At 35.8% G+C, this 26,561-nt stretch overlaps 1 protein-coding gene across 10 annotated transcripts in view; it reads left to right on the top strand.

Moving 5' to 3' along the window:
• ATRNL1 (attractin like 1) overlaps window positions 1–26,561 on the top strand; it is a 424,497-nt gene that overhangs the window by 82,815 nt on the left and 315,121 nt on the right. For all 10 annotated transcript variants that reach the window (XR_007376982.1, XR_007376983.1, XM_048944556.1 and 7 more), the window contains exons 11-15: window positions 5,097–5,181; window positions 6,930–7,138; window positions 9,374–9,492; window positions 17,973–18,105; window positions 19,942–20,123. Coding sequence is in view for 8 of the 10 variants with exons in the window: in XM_048944556.1 (XP_048800513.1) it covers window positions 5,097–5,181; window positions 6,930–7,138; window positions 9,374–9,492; window positions 17,973–18,105; window positions 19,942–20,123 (728 nt within the window). In the remaining 2 variants the exon portion in view is untranslated. The remainder of the gene's footprint in view (window positions 1–5,096; window positions 5,182–6,929; window positions 7,139–9,373; window positions 9,493–17,972; window positions 18,106–19,941; window positions 20,124–26,561) is intronic.

The following is a 26,561-nucleotide window of genomic DNA, read 5'->3' on the forward strand; positions in this document are numbered from 1 at the left end:
TTTAAGATAAGGTTCTTTTGTAAGTCTTACCACATTCTGGATTTCTACTGACTTTTTCTTTTTACAGAATAAATAATGTGTAAATTCAATTGCTTATGACAGACAATATAATTTGTAGAATGTTAAGATTTTGTTCCATGCTACTCAAAGTTTAAGAACTAAATTTCTGAAGTTTAGAAAGCATTTTAAAAATTGATTCCTAGGATTGACTTCAGTGTTACCAATTGGTTGCCCATGCAGTGGTAATCAAACTGCTTGTATTTCATGATAAAACTTAATTCTTTATTCATAATTGTTGTATACTTGTAAAATAGATTGTTTAAACTCTTGTTTTTGTCATAAAACTACTAAGTTTGCATGTCTGGTAAAGAAAGAATTTATTTGTACCATTGTCCATTCGCAAACAGATTATCAATAAGCTACCACAAAGAAAAAGTAAAACAACATCTATGATATATTAAGTGTTATGTTTTTCTAAGCACTGAAGTCATAGAGATAATTCTGGTGCAGTCTGTAGTAGCAATTTCCTCCGTATCACTGTACAATTAGGAGAGGAAATCCATAATGATATAATGCACAAATTGCTGTATTTAAAAGTTAAGCTTAATTGTTTTTAGAATATTGCTTGTAGAGTCTCACCTATATAGACTCCAATGTATATGTTACACCTATAGTTAAAATTCATGCTGTTGCAAATATGTTTGCCTTTCTGGCTTGCTGAGAGTAAGAGTTTATTACCTGAATGAAGAAAATATTTATTCAGCATGAATGTGTCAGAAAATAAGTTTTCTGCTTCTGCCTAACTCAGGTGATTGAAATGGCTACTTATTTGTGTATATGCTTCTAAAGATATCAGTCAGTTATACTGATACACTGACATATATATCCCTCTCTAGAGCCTTCCTACCTTATCTTCCAGTTCAGAAATACAGATAAGATTCTGGAAGTAAGGTACAGAACACTGCCTGTTTTTAGACTGCACTAACAAAGGTGAGGCTGGAGCATTGCTTCCATTTCCTCCCTGCTTTTGACAATATTCTCTCTTTTTTTCCTTTTTTTTTTCTTTTTCTGTTCAATGAAACAGCAGTAACAGAGTGGTGAAGAGCCAGCAGCTTGAAGGGTTAGAGCATTTTCTTTGGAGATGAAAGGTTTAGGTTTAAGTCCCATTGGGAGGAAATGAACCTGTTTCTTCTGCATTTTGGGTCATTACTCTAACTACTATAGAATTATAGAAAATTAAGTATTTTTCCTTTTGTCGTATTTTGGAATTATGAACTCTTTCTGTCCTTTAGAAGAAACAGTGTGAGCATCTTGTCACATTCCACCTGCAGGTTCTAAGCGGGCATGGTGATGCTGCTCAGTCTTTTAATTGGGCATTGCCAGGGAGGGAAGGCTGATAAGATACCAATGAGCTTCTCTTCGGTTCAATCCCTACTTTTTTTTTCTTTTGGAATTTCTACAGTATTTCTGTAAAGGGAACTTTTTAGTTCTTGGTTCTTCTGTATTCCTTACAAAATTTTGTAGCACTGTAAGTTATTAAGCTTTTAAGGGTCATATTACTACTAATAATTCAACAAGAGATGTCCATAATATATTTAATGTATCAGATGAAGAAAAAAGATGACTAGTCACCTCCGAAAACAGCTTGTGATGTGCTATTCCCTCAGATTTTTGTAAATCAAAATCTGAATTGGAGATGGTTGAGCGCTGATCTTTTGTATAACTTTTTAAAGTGTTTTAACTTAATTCAGACATAATGAGGCTGCGTTAACCCGTGTCTGGCCCAGCTTTGTCCTAATGTTTTAGTAATATCTTTTTCAAAATTAGATTTGAAGATTAAGTGTAAACTTCATGCTGCCTTCCACAGCAAGACAGGTTGTTAATGTTCTGAACTGTCTCTGCAAAGCACAAGTCACTCTCAGGAAGACCTGCAAAATGAACGGGATACAGTTAGAATGCAGGAGTTACCTTATTTTCACCTCAGTTGTGATTTGGTAAATTTGGTCTTAGTTCAATGTTGTAAAGCATGTCTGTATTTGACTATTTCACTTCTGTGACAATGTTGATTAGAAATGGTTTTCTTTCCTAAAAATCATGCATGTAGTATGCATGAGTGTATTTCTCTACCAGCTTCAGCTGGGTTACCTCAAGGCTAATGCACATTTCTGGTGTGTTTCCTGATGTATGTGATTTGTATGGGGATTGAATTCAGTCTAAGAGCCGCTTTTGTATAATCTCATTGTAATATCTCATGATGGCATTACATATAACTATCACTAGAGAGGAATATGAATCTTTTTCCTATGATATAATATGATAATACTTGTCCTTGAAGTTGAAGCCATACTGGCAGGAAGGAAGGGCCCTGTGTTTGCATTGTACTTCTCACTGACTAGAAATTCTGCTCACCTGGGATGAATAGAATAATTCCTTCAACTTCTTAATTTGTGTTTCTTTAAAAGAAATGTGTTTCTCAGTGGAAAGTATTTTATTTTTATTCCTTGAAGTTTGCCGTTCTTATTAATGCAGTAAATGCGATAGACAAGGCTGTAATGTTGATAGGTAATGCTGTAAATTATACTGTTTGCTATTTATCTTTTTATTCTTGAAACCATGCAGTAAGTTTGGAAAGGTGGGTACTTTGAAATCTTCAAAAGCAGTTTGAAAATGATAGGCATGGATGAATTCTGTTTGATTTTTCTTTTCTTTTTTTGTACCAAGAAAAAGCCCCACACCAGCAGTTGGTTAACTATCTGTATTTCACATCAACCAGTTTTTGCACAGAAATTCTGATGAGGAATTTAAAGTATCACAGCCTGATTTTTCTTGCACAATGGCCTGTTCAGTGTTCAGCAGTCATTGAGAAGGCTTGGAGGAGATAAGAGGAAAGGCTATTTGTAACATGCTTCCCTCCTCCTTTTCCTCTTGTATTCTATTGAAAAGAACTGCCAGTTTGACAAATATCATCAGCAAGCTAGGAATTATTATATCTCAAGCCCTCAAGGATTTCTTATCTGAAAATGGGCCTTTATTATGGTTTTATGGTTTTCGTTTAGTGTTAAATCCCATTTTTTTTCTTAAATAAGTTTCTAAGTACAGGAAACACTATTTGTATATGTGTGTACAAATAAAAAGAAAAAATGTAACGCTTTCCTAGATAGGCTGAAAATGTAATGTTTTCTTTAAGTGTTTTCTCTACCATCACTGACATGAGCTGAGACATGCTGTTTGTGTTAAGGTACAATGACTTATAGTGGCAGCAATATTTTGGTTTTGAAGTGCAACACAAAGATTTTGCTGATCTGCTGAAACTTTAAAAATGTTTTCTTTTATAGTTTTTAAAATGACAATAGGTTCTTGAAATAAAGATCGAACACACAATTGTTAATCAGTTTTATTTTCCAATAAATAGTGCTGCTGCTGGTCTTAAGCTATCCCATGATTCAAACATCACAGAAGCTTCAAATGCCAATGTTACTCCTACATATGGTGGATACACAGCTTTTATATTTAATGTTTTTCCCAACCTGGTGATCATAAACAATTAACTGATCCCACTGTGAACTCTACTACTGACCCTGTTCAAGAGCATCTCTCTGGCATATATTACCATTCTATTTAAGTAGAGAAAATCAAAAGGAACAGTTGAGAGGTGCTGTGTATTAAAAATATAATTGTATGATGATAATAGTTACTGTGACAGAATGTAGAAGTTGAGAGAGAGGATTCTGAGATCTACTGGCCCTCTAAGACAGTGAAGAAATTTTATTATAGTTTCTTCCAACTGTCAAATTCTCTCAAGGTAAGATATTGAAATTATTGCTGCTTGGACCATCTGCATTACTCTGGTCATGATGTGCCTTAGGTTTCTGTCTCCAAATAATAGAATGCAGTAATTGCTTTATCTATTACAGCTATTTCTGACTTTTTATGGGCTCTAGCTTTTGTTCTGGGGAAGCCTTGGTCTCCTGAGCTGTTTATTACTGCAGCATTGTCCCTAGCTGTGCATCCTCTCATGTGCCAAATCCAGCTCTGAGTGACCTTGCACCAGGCTGTGTCACTGTGGTGCTGTCACAGAAAGCAAGCTGGACAGAGAGCTGCTGTGAATGGCTTTCTGCGTTCGATGTGCCAGAATGGAGTTGAAATGTTCTGACAGTAGAAATGAGAGCAGGATCAGGGTGGCCTGCAGTTAGGGTGACTTTGGCGCTGGATAACGCTGACCTTAAGGATGGTTTCTCCTTCTTGGATGTCCTAATTTGCATTTCTTTTTCTTTTTTTTTTTTTTTTCTTTTTATTAGTTTTCAGTCTAAAGGAGTAGGAAGAAAAGGTGTTGAAATTTCTTATTGTTTTCTATTTTTTCAGTCTTAAGCAGACCTTCCTGGACTACGTGCTCTGTGATGATATTGCTTTAGTTTTTAATCAGATCTACGATTTGCAAAAAATATTCATATCTAAAAATATGTTTTCAGTGTGCATAAAGCTTACTTTATTTAGACATGCGTGTCTTTAGAATTGTACAGATAAATGAATTCAGCAGTGCTAAGTAAAAATCTGCATAATAATTACATTAACACTCTGGAAAGCCTTGGGTTTCAAAAGTGCTCTGTGCAGTCTTGCTGTACACCAAGGAACTTTTCAGACTGTTGATTTCTGTAGGATGCTTCTGCTTAGAGTAGGAAAAAGCAGCTTTTACCTACTGGAAAGAGGGGAAAGGAAAAGAAAGTCCTGCTGATTCTTAAAGAACAGCTTAATTAAGAAACAAAATAAAGAAGCTAAACAACAAAAAACAACAGGGTAGTATTAAAAGTTTTAAAATATATTGGAAGCAGAATTTGTACTTTAGAGTTGGTGGGATCAACCGGTGATAAAATCATGTAAGAACATTTGAAGGAGGTGAGGAGTAGGTAGGTGGTCTCTTTTTACCGTGGACATAACCTTTCCCAGATCAGTGGAAGTAAGCACAGTTAAATAGGGGATAAAATTAGTTGATGCTTAAAATATAGAAGACTGTCCAGTAAAATCCACTCTGCATATATTTTGTTGCAAATTTTGAGATTATTTTGTATAATACTGTATGTTTTCCTTTTGTCTTTCAGCTTGTGATGAGTGGAAGATTTTACCGAAACCTAATCTGCACCGAGATGTCAACAGATTTGGTCACACTGCTGTTGTCAGTAATGGGTAAGTGAAGCATATTTTAAATTTTCTTGACCATCTTTTGTAATGAAAAAAAAAAAAAAAGACAGTAATTATATCCATCTGAAGTATGGCTCAATGACACGAAACTGATATAATTTATTAATGTGAAAAATAGCACTTATCAGTGGCTTGACATATCAGCAGTCAGCTGTAGAGTTAATATGACATGCAGTGGAACCTATTCCAATGGTGTTTCATATAAACCTCCTAGTGTACTGAGGTGTTTTGTCACTATTGTTAGCTGCAGTGAATTTGAATTAAGGACCCACTATAATCCTCACTTGGATGTGATAAGAATGTTTTTTCTTTACAGCATACAACTATTTCTTTTTCTTCTACAGTCATTAAATCAAAAACATATAAATTTACTGGGGAAAAAAAGTAAGTTCATAGATGTTGATAGTGATCACCACTTAGTCCTTGCAAGTGGAAAAATAAAAGCCTGTCAGCGTCTGACTATATAGAGTTTATTGTTTATCCTTTATAAAATATGTCATACTTTCCTGACATTTGCCATGAATAGAAGAGCTCAGTAAATCTTTGTCATTTAGAACAAGGAGATGGATTTAGAGTTTACAGAATTTGATGGTTGAGCTCTCTGCTTCCCCCACTCCAATCCCCCAAAATAAAATTGTAGGACAAATGTCTCCTTTTTGGTAGCAGAATTGTACAAAACTGTGGTCAGGTTTGCTTGTGTGAGTTTTGCTATTTGACTTATTGCCAAATGACCCAATGTCTGGACATTGCACAACTGCAAATGACTGTCCCACACTATTGATCATTACACATTACTCAGTATTATTATAAGCTCATTATTTAAGTATAGGTAGACAATCTTCAGATCCTCTACGTGGGACCAGAAATAAAGTTGGTGTAATAATTCAATTAAGATTTTAACAGATTTTAATAAAAACAAAGCAGTAAGTTGTAACACAGCACTTGAAATTAATCATCAAATGTTACTTAAGAGAAAATTGGGGAAATGAGTGAATTTAGCAACAGATAAATTTTCACTTTCTGATCTTTGTTGCTGTGAAACAGCTAAGTTATGTCTAATGCTCAAGAAATGTAATTTTTCACTGAATTGGATTAAGGTGAAATGACTGTTTCTTTTTTAGAGTTTAATGGTATTTTTAGAAGGGTTTTATGTAAAAGATAATATGTTATGAGATACTCTTCAAAAATTTCTCTTATTGGTAACTATATGATTGTATCTATTATAAGAGAATAGGATACAGCAGATACATAAGTTCTTTCTAAATATCTTTTAATTGACACTGTTTTTAATCCTGAAGAAGAAAAAAGGGATAAGATCTCAAGTCTTGTTTTCTGGCTTTGATGTTAGCTGTTACTGTACTAAAGCCAAATATCCATCCCTAAGCATTACTGGTAGGCTCTGGAATTTTCAAGGTAAAAGTTCTCTTTTCTTGCAGGTGATTTTATCACACTTCTTTCATTATCAAACTAAAAAATGAGTACTATTTCCTGCATGTTCCTTCTTTTCTTCTACACATTTGGTGTCACTCACTGATACAGCTAACATGGAGTAATTTTTTCTTAGTCTATATTTCCAATGAAAAAAATATGTAGAAAAGCATATCAATAATTATAATGCAAACACTGAAGAATATTTTGTTATAATATGTTATTTTTTATTGTGTATCAAGACAGCTAAAGAAAAAGAATTTTTTAGTTACAATATGTTGTATTTGCTTGCTTTTTCTTAACAGGTCAATGTACATATTTGGGGGATTTTCAAGTGTTCTTTTGAATGACATCCTTGTGTACAAACCTCCAAACTGTGAAGCATTCAGAGATGAAGAGCTGTGTAAGAATGCTCGTCCAGGGATAAGGTGTCTGTGGAACAAGAAACATTGTGAATCCTGGGAATCTGGAAATGCTAACAACATCCTTCGAGCAAAATGTCCAAAGAAAACAGGTAAGTCTTGTCTTACAGTATGAAATTTTTGATGCAGTGTAGGAGACAGAAGGAAGAAAAACAAAACAAATCCATTGAAATGGGAAAAACAACCCAAACAGGCTGATCTAGTGATTCTGACAAATTTAGGGATTAATGTTTTAAAATTTTAGAGCTTCGATTTTGGGAGGATGTTAAATACAGTAAAAAAAGAAAAACAAACTTAAAGTGCCAAAGAATGTGAAACATAAGACTGTTAAAAGAGAAGAATTTACGCAAAATTGCTCTGGATTGAATTTTGTGCACTGTATTTGGAGAACTTGAAGGTTGAGCTTCAAGGCTATTTCAGAGAAATTATTTTCCTTTTTCTCCACCTTTTCATTTACTGGACTGTGTGTGTTTATGCACGCATGTGTATATAAATACATGCTTACTTAAATAAAAGCCCTCATGTTGTTCTGATTCCAGGAAATCGTAACAGCAGACAGAGCACAGATGGCTCCTGCAAGTGATAGCTACCATTACAGGCATATGGCACTGTCATGTCTTTATGTACCAGTACAGAAAAGGGAAAACATCACTGTTTCAAGTAGTTTACATACCAGTGGAAATATCTGCATCAAAGTATAGAGTTCATCCATAGCTGGAGAGAAACTTGAGACAAGTCTTTTGCAGCATTATGTTGAAGTGGGTGCAAGTTTGCCTGGTGAATTTCTGTGTGGCATTATGATAGCCATATTTGTTTGAAAAATTTATTGAACATTATGATTAACTTTAGCACTCTATTCCTGAGTATTTTGGCACGTCATAAATAAATTGCTTTTGAAAATGTAATTCTTATACTTTACATGAACAGAATATGCATCGCTACTAAATACACCTATTTTCTACTCACATCTTTCATTGCATGCAGTATAAAATCACCACTCGAACTTTATCCATTTATTAAATGTACAAATGGTGGTATACATCTTAATAAATCATTAGTTCTTCTATTAGTGCTTCAAAATGTTAGCTCTTATTTGTTTCTAAACTGGATATAAACTTGGAAAAAGATGCATTATTTAACCAAAAGGTTATCTGGGTAGTTTTCTGAAGAACTGTTTTTGTACACTTTCATAATACTAATCTAAAAAGTTTCAGCTCTTTAAAGAAAGAAGAATCTTGAGACTACAAATTCAGAAGTAACACAGATGAAAGTAGAACTTATTTTCAAAGAAAACCCCAGCAAAACTTTGTATCAACAAGTGTTTACGAAAATAAAATGTGGTCAGGCTGAAGAAAATAGAAGAGTTAGGCCCAATTTCCAATGCTTCTGAATTGGGATAAAACTACACATAAACATATATGTGACAAGCTGCTGAGAATTGTAGTTCTGAAGAAACTGTGTGGATCTGTCAAAACCTCTGCTAACTGGACAGCACTTCTTCCCTGCTGTCATATCCTTCCAGTTTGAGGTGATAACATTCTGCCCAAAGCTGTGTTTTCCTTCTATTCTTTTATGCCACTTCTCTGGAGCGTTATCTAGTTGAGAGCATCATGTGAGAAAGTGATGATGGTCAAGATTAAAAGATCAGCAGGAACTTTAATGGGTTTGTGAAAGAGCAATTCTTGGATAAGACCTTCCTGGCAATGGAATCTCTTAAACATTCATGATCCCAAGACTTGTTTCTAGATACAGAGGCATTAAACACAGTAATTAGCATAAATTTCAGTCCAAGTCCTACAGCTTTGTGTTAAGGAATTGACATGAACGTTTTCCTCCAAGATTTTTTTATACTGCAATGACAGAACTCTCTAATTTCTAAACTAATTATGGTAATTTAACTTAGGAGGACTATGTGTTGCTAACAGCTATCTTAGATTTTTGTATATGAACCTTTTGCCATTGCTTCCTGACATCAATCTAATTTTTTTTTATCAGAAACTTGCATCTAAAGAAAATCTATCTTCTATATTAAAGAAGTGAACAGTCAATAGTTTAAGAAGCTTTCTTATAGGTTAAATTTACACACTGTCCTAAAAATGCTCATGTGCTGCAAATCAGTGAATATTCGTTTAGTTAACCTTCAAATATGATTTTTACTTGGGGAATTTTTAAAGGATATTATTAACTGAATAGAACTTATTTCCCAGAATAGCTTACACCCTCCTTTAATGGCTAGAGCTTAAATAAATGATGTAACAGGCAGTACTCTAGGCAATTTTTTTAAAATATAGTCCTGTGTTTCTTTTTGACTTTCATTTGTATTGCAGCCGCTGCAGATGACAGATGTTACCGATATGCAGACTGTGCGAGCTGTACTGCCAATACGAACGGGTGCCAATGGTGCGATGACAAAAAGTGCATTTCAGCAAACAGTAACTGTAGTGTGGTGAGTCTTTGCAAATTCATGATCATGTTATTAATACTAATTTTGTTTTTGTTTTTCCTAACTAAACCCAAGTTCTGTTACACTAAATAGAACAGTGGACAAATAGTAGGTTGTTTTGAACAAAAGCTTGACTTCTGCAGTAGAAATATTTCAGAGGGCAGGCTTGGACTGCAGTAAAGATATGCATTGCAGGAAAAAATAGTCTTCGATTATGTTAGCCCACTATGTATATCTCTCAATACAAACACTAATATCTCCTAATTAACAATATTTGGAATGTCCCAGAGTCATTACCAGCTTGGTTTTTGAGCATATGCTGCCCACAGTATGCAGGCAGGAACTGTGGACTCCCATGATGCATGGCAGTTCATTTTGTTTCCCTTTAGAACAGAACCAGGTCAGTTTCTTTAGTCTTGATGTTCTGATCACTGGTCATCATACAGATGTTTTTGTTTAAGTCATAGGATTGCATCTCTTTTTATTAAAGGAGTATGAGCCTGTGTGAGCATAAGATTGTGGTGTCACTGTGGTGATTTGCTGAGATTGTGTGTATTGTTTATGTTTATAAAGATAGAACATACAGATTTAAACAGCTTTAATTTTTGTTTTTAATACTGCTTAGAGCTTTAAACTTTGTCCACTATCTGCTGCATCTCTTGCTCATTCATTTGATTTTTGAGAAGCTTATGATACCATTTTAGCTAATAAATAGCTGATAAATTTTGTTTATATATATATATAAACATACATATATATATATGTATGTATATATTCTTTTTTTTTTTTTTTTTTTTTGCTAGCTCCAGACATTACCAGACATTAGCTGTACTGGAATTCAGAATCCTTTATTTACGTACTTCCATGACTAAATGTAGGCTTACTTTCTAATTTGAACCTGATGCAAATCAGTCTTAGTCTCCAGATAGACAAATGAAGGCATGAGTTGGACTGACTCTGGATTGACTTAAAGCTTGCCCATTCAGAGTGAGACAGCTCAAATCACTAGCATTAGAATAGTTTCTCAGAGTGATTTCACATTCTGGGCTCTAGTGGTTAGATTCTTTTGTGATTTTCAAGGGTTCTTCCTTTCCTAATAGAAAATATTGTGTTAAGTACCGATCTTCTAGCCATGGCTTTCAACTCTTAAGCAAGGAATAGTTGCTAAAGAGCAAACCATCTTCATACCTAGAAAATATGGAGTACTGAGTATTCTGGCACAGGCTTCTGAGTTCAATATCTTTCGTTGATAACTGTTCATGACAAAGATTGTTAGCTTAATTAGGGATAGATGCACCAGTCTTCTATATAATTTCTTGCATTTTATCCAGGATTAAAGGCAGGTAACAAAGGCTCTTAGTGGAGTTACTAGAGAATAGTGATAATACTAGATAATAGTGATAATGATAACTAGTGATAGTGAAAATGTATCCAAAAGATTTTTGAAAAGAGGTACCATAAGCTGGATGTGGCTATTTCAAAATGAATGTATTGTCTGGTAGACTATGGAGGCAGCATTGTGAAGCTATCAACATAAACCTACCAAAATAGCATCAACAGGATGGCACCATGTGGAGGAATGGCACAAATCAGGATGATTACCCATTTTCATAGTCCTACAATTCAAAAATGTTTTAACAGCGCTGTGATGGCAATATTAGATAACAAGCTGAGGACTCAGAAATATCTCAAGGAGAAAGCCCTGTTTCTGCAGGTGTGCAAAGTCTTCGATTTATTACTTAGATCATAGAACATTCAGCTGAGAGTGACAATAGTGCTACAAAATTTGTTGTGTACTCTTCATGGAAACTGGCAGAGAATTAAAGGTATGTTGGCAGTCAGTTTGGCATTGGTGTCATGGTCACAGGTATGTGAGGCGCACTGATTGGCAGGGCTATAAAATAAGGAGATTTCCCAAAACCACTCTGCTATTTGGACAGATAGACTTCATAAGCTGTACTAATGCACTGATGATACACATATACCTGCCTATGCTCACCATCTGATATGAATCAGCACATTAACAGGGCATTGTATTCCACCACTGTGGAGGTTCATGGATCATCAGGATATATCATAACACTGTATAATAGTCTGGTGAAATTGTGAGCAGAGGCTTGCAATGCCAGGTTGTTTGGAGGCCTATCTTGTTTAAGCACTAGCAAGCTGGCTTGGTTTTTTTCCCCATAAAACCTCACCTAAATTGAATACTTTTGCATACTGTGATTTTAATTGACTCATAATACTATTATATCCTATACAAACATGGAGGGATGAAGCTCATCCTGTCCAATCTTACTCAACTAGGAAGCAGCTAACTTAAATTATATGGAATCATTCAAGATGGTACTGAAATTTCTCTTTGGCTAGTGACTTAATAATCTCCTTGATACCATCTTACTCAGAGTTCGTACAGACTTCATGATATATGGCATACTAATCTCGGCATAACCTCTTCTTGCAAGCCCTCCCGTGGAGACACTTGCATCTAGTCCAAGGCTATTTTCGGCTCTGAAGCAAAGAATGTTATATAACACTGTTGCAAGGAGGTGACAACCTCTCATCAATATATTTTTTTTTTAATTTTTCTCCCATTTGTTGGATCTCTTTGCATAAAAAAAGGAAATATAAACAGGAAAGTCCTGCCTCGCTTTTGAAACCTGCTAGTACCACATGTGTTGTTCTAAACTGTGCATATTGCACTTTTCTAAAATTAGAATCAATAACTTTCTGTCACTGTATTTTTTTCCTTAACTTCTCTGCTTCGCATCTTCATTTATTTCACCTATTTAAAAGAGAATTTTTGTACTGCTTATTTTATATATCTGTTTTATTTGGAGTGTGTGGAGTAGATTGTATTGATTTTTACCTGTGGGACTCTGGTCATCACTGATTCTGATGTGTTCTGCCTATTTTTTGATGGAAGAAGTTCACATGTGGATCAAAATAATTTTTTATGAAATTATAATCATCTTGGACATCTGCTTATAAAAAGCTTTATTTTGCATCATATGGCAGCGATACTTGCTGAATGTATTCATAAAATTGACTGTATTCATATTTTGTAAAGAAAATATTCACAAAAAAAGCCATTTATCAATTTTACTTTCCAGTCCTTTAAAAAACAGAACAGAAAGAAATACGTCTTTGGAAAGATTTTCTTTCCAATTTGCTGCATCTTTATGCATTGTGTTTCTTGATGGTAGCAACACTGAAGTAAACAATTGGTCTGTTTCACAGGAAGAAGCTGAGCCATCCCATGAAAACAAAATCTTTCCTTGTGACAGGTAGAATGAACATAGACTGAAGAGAATTTGCAGGCTGCAACAAAAGACAGAGAACACAAATTTTACAGTAAAAATGTGCTTTATCAATTTATTTTTTCTTTTACTCTTTTGAAATGCAGCAAAATAATGGTAGAGAAAGTGGCACAGTTTCTTGAGATATTAAGAGGTAATCATTTGTAAGGACAGTAATATAGCAAAGCATTACAGCCATAAAGCTGTTTTATTTTTGCAGTTGTGCTTTTCAAATACATGCAGACACACAGGAAAACTATTTGCACTGAGGCCTTGAAAGTGCTAGTTCCCTCTGCTTGCCAGTCTTCTCTAAGCTGTGTGCTTGAGAAAGAGGAGGTGAGCTGGGTTTTTGGTAAGTACCATGCCACTTTAATTTGTGATCAGCTTGAGTGCTTCTGGGCTTATAGACTAAGAAGTTCAGAAATATTGAAGCATACATGTAGGCTGGTACCACACATTGTTGATTTATTTTTGATATATATACTACCAGGTTTTGAAGACTTGGTTTTCTTTTTCCTTTTTTAATATCTTTTCCAAACCATTTCTTTTGTCTTCTCTCACCCAGTTCTTTGGGAAATGCTTGCAGTAACAAAACAAATTGGTTTTGCTTCTTCATATCTTAAACATAAATCATCCCCTTTCCCGTTTCACATTAAGCTCCATTTCACATCCAAACATGAGTCCTGAAAGGCCAGCTGAAGGAATTAATGAAAACTTCTTCCTTCTATCCCAACTTTGTTGTTGTTGTACATCTCTACAGTGTACAGGAATTTTGACTGCCCACACTAGCATTTTGCAAATAAAGTAATTTATTTCCATGTTACTTACAAAATATTTTGAAGAGTTGAAATATAGAAAGAATAGAAAGTAGTGCTAACCATCACATGAAAACTGTTGTCACTGTTGATTGAAAGAAATTGCTTTCTTTTCAAAACTGTACGAGTCCTTGGGAAAATTTGAAAAGATATTCCGTATCAAATTTCAGTTCTTGAGCTGAATCCTCATTTTTTAGGCTTGTTAAAATACTTATTCTTTCACTGTAACAAACAGCATTTATAAAGAAGGCTGACTACATTGAAAACTATTGGGATCAAGAACACCAGGCAGTAGTGCACACGGAATAATTTTCTGTATTAGAGAACAATTTGAGATGCGTCTTTTGAAGAGGAGTATAGGTGCTTTTCTTGTTTTGGGAAGACTGTGCTGGGAAGAAACAGCTGAGGTGTTTCTGCATCCAGTCTGTATGCATTTTTGCTTGTGGCTACGAGGGGGATGTGTTCTTTCTGCCACTGTGACCAACCCACACCTGTGTCTCCAGTAGCAGTCTGTGCACTTCTTGTGTCAATCTCCACACATGCAATACAGTGAAACTTCAGTTACTTTAAGTAATCTAATGCACTCCAAAGTGTTAAGTTACTAGAAATTATGCTATTTCTGAGCACAGCAATGTAAACTAAATGTTTTAGAACCAGTGATAGGGATGATAAAGAGCGTATTGTGGAGGAATAGAGGGTACTAGAGAGTGCTTCAAAGAAAAGTGTAATCCTACATTATTAAGTGTTTTATGCAATGCCTTAGAGGCAAGAACCGTTATCTTAGTGTAATGTTTGCACAACTTCCAGAAGGATGATGATCTCTTTCATAGTGACAGTAAAACACTAACATCAATAATAATAATCATAGTGATAACCTATGAGGAATTTAAAGAACAGTCAAGGGGGAAATGCTGTATAAAGTAGTAGAAGAAATTGTGAATAGAGAAATTTTTTTTTTTGTAAAGTGTAAACATTTAGGTAAAATTTGGCAGTAGACTGAGAGAAAGGGTAGCAAACCTATCTGATAATTTACAACGAGGCTGGGCAAACTAGGAGAGATTATATCATTACCCTGGGAAATCCAGGAGGAGGAAGAAGTACATTGTTTAATAGTAATTTCTGAATTTTAAACATTAACTACTCTAATATTTTCACTCATGAGTGGAGATGTAGAAAATCACTGCAGTTCAAAAGTTTGTCTGTATTACCACCATATCAAGATCAGTTCTGAAAAAATCAGTAAATCAGATTTATATAGGAAATTATACATAACAATTTAATGATACTTGAGTGTGCAGAAATATCCTACAAAAATACAGAACTTCATTAACAGATGGGCTGTCACATTTCTGAATTTTATTGGGTTTGGTACCTGAAGTTATGACCTTAATATTGCGTTAATATGAATTACTTGTTGGATTTACATCTACATTGAATTAATGAAATTTTTAGGCAATGTTTAAACTGGATTCAAGGCAGTAAGTGCTGGGAATAAGGGACTACAACAGAACATTGTTATGAAGACTCACTAATATGTTAAATTTTATTTTAAACATTAAATAACCAGCACACAACAAGCTTCATGATTAGAAAATAACGGAACAGATAGTTTAGTTGGACAGTAGTAATCTGTATATAGTGTTACTAGGGAATATATGATTTTAAAAAGCAGTCAGAATGCTTAAGTATTTTGACAATATCATGTTTTAAAAATGGGTTAGTTGAGGGCTTGTAAATGAGCAGGTGGTGCTTTTTCTCTCAGTATCTCTCAGGCAGTTTTGTGAATATGCATTGTGGCTGAGCAAACCTCTGTGCAGATTCGTACCGGAGGTATCGCATGCTTTACTGTCTGTATGCATTTATTGGTCTAGGTAGATGTTCTATTACTTTGCAGCTTTGCCTTTGGCTCTGTTTCGTATTGTGGTGTAGATGCTTTCTCCTAGATCAGTTTCCGTTTCTTTCTCTCAGCTTCACTGTAGGATTTATTACAGACAGAAAAAAAGTACCTTCCATGTTATGTTCACCACTGGGGAACTCATCCAATGAAGGCATAAAAAAAGTATTCTTAGCAATAATTAAGCTGGTCGTCTGTGAGGCTGAAAATTCATTTTAACAATTGCATTATAAAAAACATAAAAAATAAAAAGAGAGTTAACTAACTGAAATCTAGAAAAATATTTGTATTAATAAATTGAGAAAATATATTTCTATTGCATTAAATATATACATGACTGCTTAGATATTTATAGACTTGGATCAAGTCCCCTCTCAGTCTTCTTTTCTCAAGACTGAACAGACCCAGTTCACTCAGCCTTTCCTCATAGGAGAGATGCTCCAGGCCCCTCACCATCTTTGTGGCCCTCTGCTGGACTCTTTCCAAAAGAAGACTGAGAGGGGACCTGATCCAGGTCTATAAATATCTAAGGTGTGGGGGCAGAATGGCGAGGCCGGACTCTTTTCAGTGGTGAGTGGAGACAGGACAAGGGGAAACGGCTGGAAACTGCAGCATAGGAAGTTCTGCACAAATGTGCACAAGAACTTCTTTACAGTGAGGTGACGGAGCACTGGAACAGGCTGCCCAGGGAGGTGGTGGAGTCTCCTTCTCTGGAGATGTTCAAGACCTGCCTGGATGCCTACCTGTGCGACTACTGTAGGGAACCTGCTTTGGCAGGGGGGTTGGACTTGATGATCTCTGGTCCCTTCCAACCCCTACAATTCTGTGATTCTGTGCTTATAGCTGTGAATTGATCTTTGACAAATGAGTGAATTTATCTAAAACTTCTGATTACCTGGAAGACTGAGCATGTGCTGAAATATTTAGAATATATTTTGATGTTATTTTAGTTCATGGATTGTTTATCTCTTAATTTTACCAAAAATATGCTCTCAACATAATGATTTTCTTTTCCAGATGAATTATACTTCTCTGCAGTTTGACAAGCCTATAATAACTCAAGAATCTTTTTCCTTTTTTTCCATGAACTAATCTCATTTTTGGTAGCTTTTCTTTTTTTCATAACTGCTTTCTGTACCAGTCTGTTACGGAAATGTACTTTAATGTGAACTTGCATATTGTGTGTTTTAAGGTGGTGGAGCAACTCTCACATGAAGAAAAGCTGAGAGATGCGGGACTGTTTATTTACCTCAGAGAAAGGAAGCCTGAGCATAGATCTTGTCTGAAGGGAGGCTGCAAAGAGCCTAGGCTGTTTTTAGTGGTGCCCAGTGGCAGAACAGAAGGCAATGGATGCAAACTGGAACACAGGAGCATCAGAAAGCACTCCTGTGCTGTGTGGGTAGTGCAGCACTGGCACAGGCTGCTGGGAGGCTATAGAGTCTCCTCCTTGGAGATCTTCAAAAGTCACCTGGATGTGGCTCTACTTCAGGTGGGAGTTGGTCCAGGTGACCTCTGGAGGTCCCTTTGAACATCAAGCAGCCTGTGGTACTGAGAATATGTTGTCTTCATTTGGGATTTGTTTTAATTATTCTGCAAGGAGTTTATTTGAGACAGATTTAGAGATAAACGGATAAATGAGCCAACGATCTTGGGCAGTTTATTAAATAAGATATCAGCATAAGATCTCAGATTTAAAGTAGCATGTAGGAAAAAGCAAGAATTTGTATTCAGAATTTTTATTTAGAAAGGAATACTCCAGTTTTCAAGAGGATAAAACCCAGCAACTGGGTAAATCTCCTTTGTATCTACTGCTTTTCTTATGCCCTCAGTACCAAAGTTATTCCTGTTTTTATGTAACTGATGGGTAAAATGCTTTCCTCTTTTTTAAATTTTATAGTAACTAAATTGTTTACAGATTTGCAATTAAAGCTGTAAAATAACAATCACTGTTGACAAATTCTAAAATTATCTTCTTGCAATCACTTGTATCCACCTATAGTTCCTATTTCATTCCTCTGGATCCAGATAAGACAGTGTAGAGGGTGTTCTCATATCATCAGTAAGTGAAGTGTAGTTATTTTACACCTGCATCTTGCTTCATTTTTTATCTCTTGGATTGCTTCACTTGCTAAGCCTGCAGATAACTTGGGAATGAAATGATTTAGTGAGAGCATATCCCTGAACTATCTAAGGAAAATGTTTTAGATATTTAAGCTCTTCTTGTCTCCTATACAGAGATGTGGCATTTTCGAAGTGCTGTTTTACCCATCTGAAGTGAACTGTGTATGACAAGTGGGGTGATTTGTGCTCTAGGAAATGCCTTTCTTGCCCCCACCAACTGCCAGGTGAACCCAGGCAAAGAGCTGATGGCTTTAGATGGCTGTGGTTTGCTGAGAGAAGGCCACCTGCTGTGTATTTCAGTTCTGACTTCTGGTTTGTTAACAGTCTGACATTGTGTCTGTTTTGTTTTTGTAGTCTGTTAAAAACTACACCAAATGTCACGTGAGAAATGAACAGATCTGCAATAAGCTGACCAGCTGCAAGAGCTGCTCTCTGCACCTGAACTGCCAGTGGGACCAGCGGCAGCAGGAATGCCAGGCTTTACCTGGTAAGGGCTGCCAGCAGGGATGCTGCTTTTTATATTTGTCAAAACTGAAGAAATCTCCTTCATTATCGTGTGCTCTTGCAGCCTGGAAGGCCAGCTGTGTCCTGGGCTGCATCAGAAGAGGGGTGGCAGCAGGGTGAGGGAGATGATTGTTCCCCTCTACTCTGCCCTGATAAGGCCCCATCTGGAGTACTGCATCCAGCCCTGGGGCCCCCAGCACAAGGATGTGGAGCTGTTGCAGTGGGCCCAGAGAAGGGCCATGAAGATGATCAAAGGTCTGGAGCTTCTCTCTTATGAAGATGGGTTGAGGTAGTTGGGCTTGTTCAGCTTGGAGAAGAGAAGGCTCTGGGGAGACCTTACTGTGTCCTTCCAGTACTTGACGGGAGCTTATACACAGAAGGGAGACCTACTTTTTATACAGTCTGACAGTGATAAGACAATGAGGAATGGCTATAAACCAAAAGAGGGGGGATTTAAGTTAGATGTTTAGAAAGACATTCTCAGAGGCAGTGAGGTACTGGCAGTGCTGCCCAGAGCTGTGGTGCCTCATCCCTGGGGGTGCTCAGGTTGGGTGGCGCTCTGGGCGCTGATCTGGTGAGAGGCACCCAACCCAGGGCAGGGCTGGGGCTGGATGCTCTTTAAGGTTCCTTCCAACCTCAGCTATCCTCTGATTATTGCCGAGTTTGTTTATTTAACGAGTAGGCCTAGATTTGTTTTATTCATGATGACTCTTCACTAATAGGTGAGCCTATGCAATGTGAATACGTGTAACTGCAACTCACAGATTGCTGGTGCGCAGACTGGTGATGGGCTCCAGTCTGTGGGGATCCCTACGTACAGAACTGAATTGCTGTACTGCCACGCTGTGCTGTTACACATTCACTGACACTGTTACTTCTGCTGGCTGGAATTTTGCCTTATAAATTATACTTGAATTATACTTCGATTTAGCTGCACAGATATGGCCCAAGATCTAGTTTCTTGATTGTATAATGTTAGTAATACTATGGAAGCTGTGAATATTAAAATGCTAATATAAGATAATCTCACAAGGTGAAAGCTGACATTTTGAACAATATTTACTCTGTAATTTGTATTCATAACTACGTATTTGCAGGTAGATATCAGGGCCTTTCTCGTTTGATCTTTATGTCCAGTTGAAGTTAATGAACATCATTTCTTACAGAAATTGTTAACATGTATATACAGTGTTAAGCTGTGTTTGTGACGTTTATGTAAATATTAACTGAAATAATTGCTCTGAATTATTTTCTTATCTTTTGATAGTTATCTACATCTGGGTAATGCTGAAATATGTTGAAAAGGAAATACTTCCTAAGATGTTACTAGAAATTCTTATCATTCTGATTGTGTTTCTATTTAGGCTTAAATATGATAAAGTAAAATAAGATACAGTTTTGATCTCTTAATTCCAGAATGGTTGCTTTCACGTTTTTTGAAATTTAGACTGCAATTAAGTAAACTGATTGCTAAGTGCTCTTAATTATATACATCATCTGATCTTTAATGTAGTTTTGCACAAACATGAATACAGAGAAAAAGTGTAATAACAGTATTTTTATAATGAAAGTTATTGTATCTCTAATAAATATTTCAGATAGCTGTACATTAGTTTTCAAAATAATATTCTATTTCTTTAATGAGAATGCTTGATATTGTAGTATTATATTCATTTGTTTTTATTTTATGTGACTTGAAAATGGAACCTTATTATTTGCCTATATTTTGAACTACAGATTCAAGAAGATAAAATTCATATTTTCTTAGAATTTCTAATTGTTTTTCAATTCAACTTCAACCATATGCTTTTTATACTAGCTCACCTGTGTGGGGAAGGATGGAGTCACATTGGAGATGCCTGCCTCCGCATAAATTCTAGTCGTGAAAGCTATGACAATGCCAAACTGTACTGCTACAATTTAAGTGGGAATCTTGCTTCATTAACAACCTCAAAAGAAGTGGAATTTGTTCTGGATGAAATACAGAAGTACACACTTCAGGTAACTTGGGTAACTGTAATTGATGTTCCCGTGAATTAAATTTTCTGTGAGGAATCTATTTTAAGGTTTTTTCCACAGTAGACAGAGTAAAGTGTCTGCCACCATAAGGACTTGAAGGAAATGTAGTGTGGTGCTAAAGATTGATATCAGTGATGTGTAGGATATTAAAGAAAACTTGTACTTAAACCTAACAACACAGCAGTTCCCAAGTGTTTCTCCTTACCTGCTTTAAGTGCTTCAGGTTACTGTTTACAAATGACTTTCAAGAGATGAAAAGAAGGCTGATTAGAGGAATTCTAGTCCTCTTGAGCGCACTGTGACAGCAGGAATCAGTATAAGGCAAAATATTTTCTAATGTAACACAGAAAGATGTCTTGGCTTTCATATCATTGTAAGTAAAACTCTTAAGATTGTTTTTGGGTGGTGAATACATTGACTATTTCAAAAGGTAAGCTTCAATGACTACTGGCATGGCATGACTTTTCCTTCCTTCTGTTCTGCTCATTTTGTAGTGGAACAGACTTTGCTCATGATACATGCAATTTTAGCTGATGAACACCTTCTCTTCAAATCAAAAGGAATTTTCTTTGTGTTTTCATGGGTAACACACATAGAAGTTGTAGGTATGTGACGATTCCTCAGCCCATATGTGAAAGCATTGCTTTTAGTTGCCTCTAAGTAAGTTAATCTTACTATAAGTGAAATGCATTTTCTTCCTTTATGTGGACATTAAAATTAAAGTTATGTTAGATTAAAAAGAAAAAGAGAGAAGTGGAATAAACTCACCTGCTTGAAAAGAGCATTGTTGTGAATACTGCAGATCAAACTGCTCTAGAAGTTAGTGGTGAGCCCTATCTTCAGGAAAGTGTAAACTAATGTTTTTATCTCCACTGAAATAGCTTCTCCCTACAGCATCTAAGGAAAGGTATTAAAAATACAACATGTAAAAATACACAACAAAGTTTCCTCTAATCATCTAAGCACGCTATTTCCTGTTTTTAAATCTGGTTATCATACTGCAGTAATGGCAGTCTGTGGCTGAGAACAACATGTCCAAGGCAGAACTGTGTCTGTCTGCTATCTCTAAAGTGATTGATGGCAAGGTACCACTCATGACTGTGATGTCTAATGGAAAGATAGGTGTGGAATTGGTGTGAATAAAACTTCTTAAAGCCTTTGGGATTCCCAGACAATTCTTTTTTTTACTTTTTACTTGAATGTTCTCCCAGCTGCTGCATGGATTTTTCTTATATTTAATGTTATTGTTCTGCTGAATGTACACCTACATATACCTATATGTGTACACTGTGTATGTGAGTATGATATGTGTATACGTACACATATATATGCTCACACATACTTTTGTCAATATATATTTCTGTAAAATATAGAGCCATTTAATTTCTGTTAGAAACAGACATATTTCAACTGGAAGTCTTTGGATAAAGAAAATACTTTGTGTGGATGATGTACATAAAACAACTTGCTCTGACTCATATCACCTTCTTTAATTAATAGCTGTTGTCCTTCATGTAAAAATTCATGGTACTTCCTAAGAGCTTTTTTCCCACTTCTAAAAGCTTGTCAGTGTGAGACAGAATACATCTCTTTTCCGTATCTGGACCTTAGCTGCCTTGGAATTACATTACTGTAATGTGTTCTGTTGAGGAACGCTGGGAGGACTGTCTTCATCTGTTTGCTTACAGGTAGCTTAGAATGTAGCAGCATTTTCATTAGCTGTCTGATTGGACTGGGAACCTGTAGTGTCAGTGATTGACTACGTCAGCTGTTCAGGGAATTGCTCTGAGAACTCAAGATACTTGTTTATTTTGACTTTTCAAGCTCAACACCTTCAGATCTTCAAATTACAGCATCTTTTCACATGCTGGTCCTGGAAATGCAGTCAGTAACTGCCTATGACAGTATAAAAGAAAGCAATCATGGACACAGCTGTGTATAGGTGAAAACATTCCAGTCTTTGATAGTCTCATGTTATTTGAAGGGCACATGCAAACCTGTGCCTTCATTTCACGTGGTCTGCAAACAACTGGGGACAGGGAAATGCTGAAGAAGTGTACTTTGCTGCTGGAAATCCCTAGCTTCCTATATGTCCAGAGTGTGGGCTCAGAAGGGCTCTGAGTAGCTGTGCTACTGCATGAAGCATGTGGGAATGCCCTGCAAGGCGATGATAGAATGAGTCAGAGCTTCATTATCAGTCTGATAAGGGTGGGTGGTGGAAGGAATTGGTTAAAAGTGCATACGTGCCTTAGGGAAGGAGATACAACTAGAGGTTATATATTTCAGTTTCTTTCAATAAATGGAGAACTTGGATGGAAAACTTTTTTTTTTTTCCAATAAGACAAATATTTTCAGTTATTTGCTAACGAAGGAAAGGGAGTAGTAATGCTTTGGTTAGAAGATCTCTCCTGACACTGTACTTAATGAAACCTTCAAAAATGTCCTGTCAGCTGACACTTTGATGTGAGATAATATTAAAAGTGTAATCAAAATCGCAATAACAAAATCATAAAAGGCAGTGATTTGTCTAGTCACATATTATGCCTTTTGTTTTTTTTTTTTCCTGTGGTCTCCCATTAAAATTGCTGTACAGCAGATCCTCAAATCTAACAGTGTGTACTGGACTTCTGGTATGACTGAATACTACCTGACTGGCTTGAAGTATTGATGAAAAATTGCTCTTTGTGTTTGGAACCCAGATTTATTGTAGTGTGTTTTGGTTTTTGTTTCAGAACTTTGAACTTCTGCAAGGTGACATCCTACTGTGTGTATCTTTATTCAAAAATGTCAGCCAATGAGGTGATATAAATTTTAGATACCTCATACACAGTTTAGGCAATTGTAGACAAATGTGTGCACTTCAGAGGCATATCTCAAGTTAAACAGTCAGTTAGTTACCCGAATCTCTAATGGAATGCTGCCACGATTTACGCTGTTTTTCAGTTGCATTTAAAGGAAAAAATACATTTGTATCTGTCCGATTGCATTTATTCTCGGTGAGAGAGTCTGAATGTGTTATCAGGTTTGACAGAGGCTCTCTGAAACTTTGCTTGGTTTTCTTTTGTCTGTCTCTTCCTCTCAAACTGCAATCATGATGATTTAAGGTGCGAGATTTCATTTCAGATGGCTTGTTTCTGTGACAGATGGTGGTGTGGAGTTCACAGATGTAGTCAGAGCAGCTGTGAGGTGAACACTGTGCCTTAACCTGAAGGTGGAGAGTGTGACTTGGGGGAGGTTAATGTCAGAGGCTTTCAAACCTTTCTCCTGTGTGGAACAAAAGCTTTCGGGATTAGGGAACGGGTCAGAGTGACATTTCAAAATAAGAATATGAATCTGCTTTTATCTTTACTTTATTTGATATTCTTGTACTGAGAAAAGAAGGAAAATTTTCGCTACTGTTGACTGTTTTAAAGAACTGCTAAAACAGTATGAAGGACTCAGAAATTCTTGACTTTTCATAGAAGCAATGTGGGGTTTTGTAGCCCCATGAAGTCCTTCTTCTGGGACAAATCTAGCTTCATTTCTTCATCAAGCTTTTAGAGTAATACAAAAGATTGATGTTTTGGAGAAACTGAGAGGGAGAAGATTGTCCGTGTCTCTACATTCTGTCAAGAACTCAATCTGTATCAGTATTTTTTCTTAATTCTGATACTAAACTGGAAATACATAATTGCCTCCTTTTAAAGGATGAAGTTCACTTGGTATTAAAAAAAAGTGACAATGTGCAGACCTGTGCAATGAGAAATCAAAAACTGCTGGACTTGCAACTATATTCTAAAATGATGGCCAACAACTGAATTTGTCTAGTTTGTATTTTTCATTGAAAATGAATAGAATTCATTGAGAGAATGCCGAAGTAAACACGATGGACAGACAGCAGAGTTCATAGTAAAACAAAATAGTGCTTGACATTTTTTTTATGCTGCTGTATTGACCCAGTAAGCAAAATATTAGATTCGTGTATTTCTGCAAAAAAAAGATAAAAAAAAAAAAAACAACAGCAGTGTAAGGGTAATTAATTGTTTCTGATATTATCCTAACATGTCTATATTTTAAATGAGCATACTAATTTAAAAGTGCAATTAGTTCTCTTGTGAGTTTACCTACCACCATGGGATTTAACTAGAAATAAAAAATTTCTTGCAGTTAGGCAATAAATTCTGAGAAGATTTGGTTTTGATGTAGTAAGCATAAACAAAAATGAGAATGGTTTAAATGATGCATTTCATTAGATTAACTGTTTGCAACTTTTCCTTTACTGTGCCGTTTTCAGGGCCAGGCATTCTTTATAAATCACTCTTGAGTGCAGGTTGTGGTTAATTAGTGAGCTTTGGATGGCAGTGTTATTCCTTGTTAGCTCCAAGTATTCTCAAAGGACTGCATGTTTTTAAGGCTTTGTTTTGTTTGCTTGTAGTGAAGCTGACATCTACTTGTTTTTTTTTTTTCTGAGTTGGTCTCTTTTTACACTTCCTAGCAGTCCATTTTACCGTTGTGTTTGTGGAGATGTAATACATTCTTTCAGCATTCAACCTCTGTATTGTTACATTAACTGTCCATTAGTTCACCTCTTGATCAGCTAATTTCCTACTTTCAGAAAGGTGGGAGCTCAGCTCTCTTTGGATGCCTTGGGAAGGGAACATGAACTCTCTGTGTACATATTAACAAAAATAAAATGTGTAGGTAGCTATCATAGAACAAATGCATACTTTCTTAACAAAAACCCATCAAATGAGGTAGTAACTGAAAAAGATAATTTCTCTTTTTATAGCTCTTATTCTCATAAAGCAGTTTTTCACTGATAATGATGTAGAAAAGAATGCTAAGGGCAAGCTCTTCTCAAAACTGTGAATGGTGTGGGAATGCAAGCGTTAAGGGGCAGCAGTATTTTCAAGGCTCTGTTGTGTGCTTTTATGAGGGCAAGGAGTTTAAGTGGTTCTTGAGAAGTTCTTAGAAGTTTTTTTGTAAGATATTGTGACACAGACAAAAAGAAAACAAATCAGAAGTGCACTCAGAACTTGCAGCAGAACTTAATATCCAAAATGAAAAGAGTTGAAAGGTGGAGATGAATTTGGTGATAATTTTTTTTTTTAAAAGAAATGCATGGTTGCTCAGCACTTTCTATGATTATGAAACAGGGTAATTATATGCCTTGGTACTAATTGGCTATTCAGTAAAGGTAGATTTGCTCACTTTACTCATCTGCAAATTATTCAACCTTCATTTAGTTTGTGCTGAGGCAGCAGTAGAGCCTGAAAAATGTTGTGTGATAAATAAAAGATTGTGCTTGCTGTATATCTCGAAGCTACTTAGTCTGTCTTAAATCTTCAGAGTAAACAGTGGAATTAATGTGAAGTATCAGCTCTGTAGTTAATGGTACACAATCTCACTTTCTAACTTAATTCCATAATTACTACTCAGAAGAAAATTAAAATGTTAACTGTATAGAAAAAGAGCACATTTTTAAGCTAGTGATCAGCATTTAATAAATGGATGTAATTACTAAAGCTTGTCTTATGTTCAACTGAGTAGGACTGTTGATATGAGTACAAAGTGACATGAAATATTCCGTAGGACTGTGTCATATGATTATAATCTCGCTCTTGTAAGATGAAAATAAATCCCTGTCCTGCAGTTTTTCTCTGAGTTTAACAACACCCAAATCTTTTCTAACTTAGCACAAAGGTTGATTTTTCACTTAAAAAGTGTTTTGGCAAGTTCTTATCATTGTTATGAATGATTGTTCTATAAAAATGGATAATCCTTCACTTGTTGTATTACAAGCATAAGAGCGTGGCTTATTAAAACTGGATGCTGGTTTTAAAAACTTGCCTAGAAAGAAATAGGTAAGGAGAGAATCATTTTTAGGAAATGGTTCCAAGGTTTTGATCATGTAATGGGTTGAAGTTATGGATTATGACTCTCACATTCTTGAGATATATCTGATTGCATTCCCCAGTGCGAGGTTAGTATGGCCTGTTACAAGCTTTCCCAAGTCAGACTTTACCACCTGCTGTACACTGCATTGCTTTTTGTTTCACTATAAAAATTCCACTGAGCTATACTTTGATCATTTCTTGGCATTTTTCCTCCTTCCTTTCTTCCTTTATCTTTTCTCTGACAACTTACCTAGAATGCTGTAATGCTATTGCAAAAACTGTAGTTGTTGTTGATGTGGTTTTAAAATGAATGATATCTAATATGTAACCACCGTTTTCGTAGATACATTCTGAGCCCCATTAAAAATATATATATATCCACTGATACATTTCAGAGTATTCTTTTTCTTTTTCAAATCAACTTCTCAATTTTAAGTAGAAATCATTAATTGAAATAATTTTGAAATCCTATGAAGAGTAATTATCTGTTTTACACAGTCTCAAAGCTTCTTTTTTTTTGGTTCAGTTTTTTTGTGGATGTGCT

This window comes from Lagopus muta, chromosome 5 (genome assembly GCF_023343835.1).
Source record: "Lagopus muta isolate bLagMut1 chromosome 5, bLagMut1 primary, whole genome shotgun sequence".
NCBI lineage: Eukaryota > Metazoa > Chordata > Aves > Galliformes > Phasianidae > Lagopus > Lagopus muta.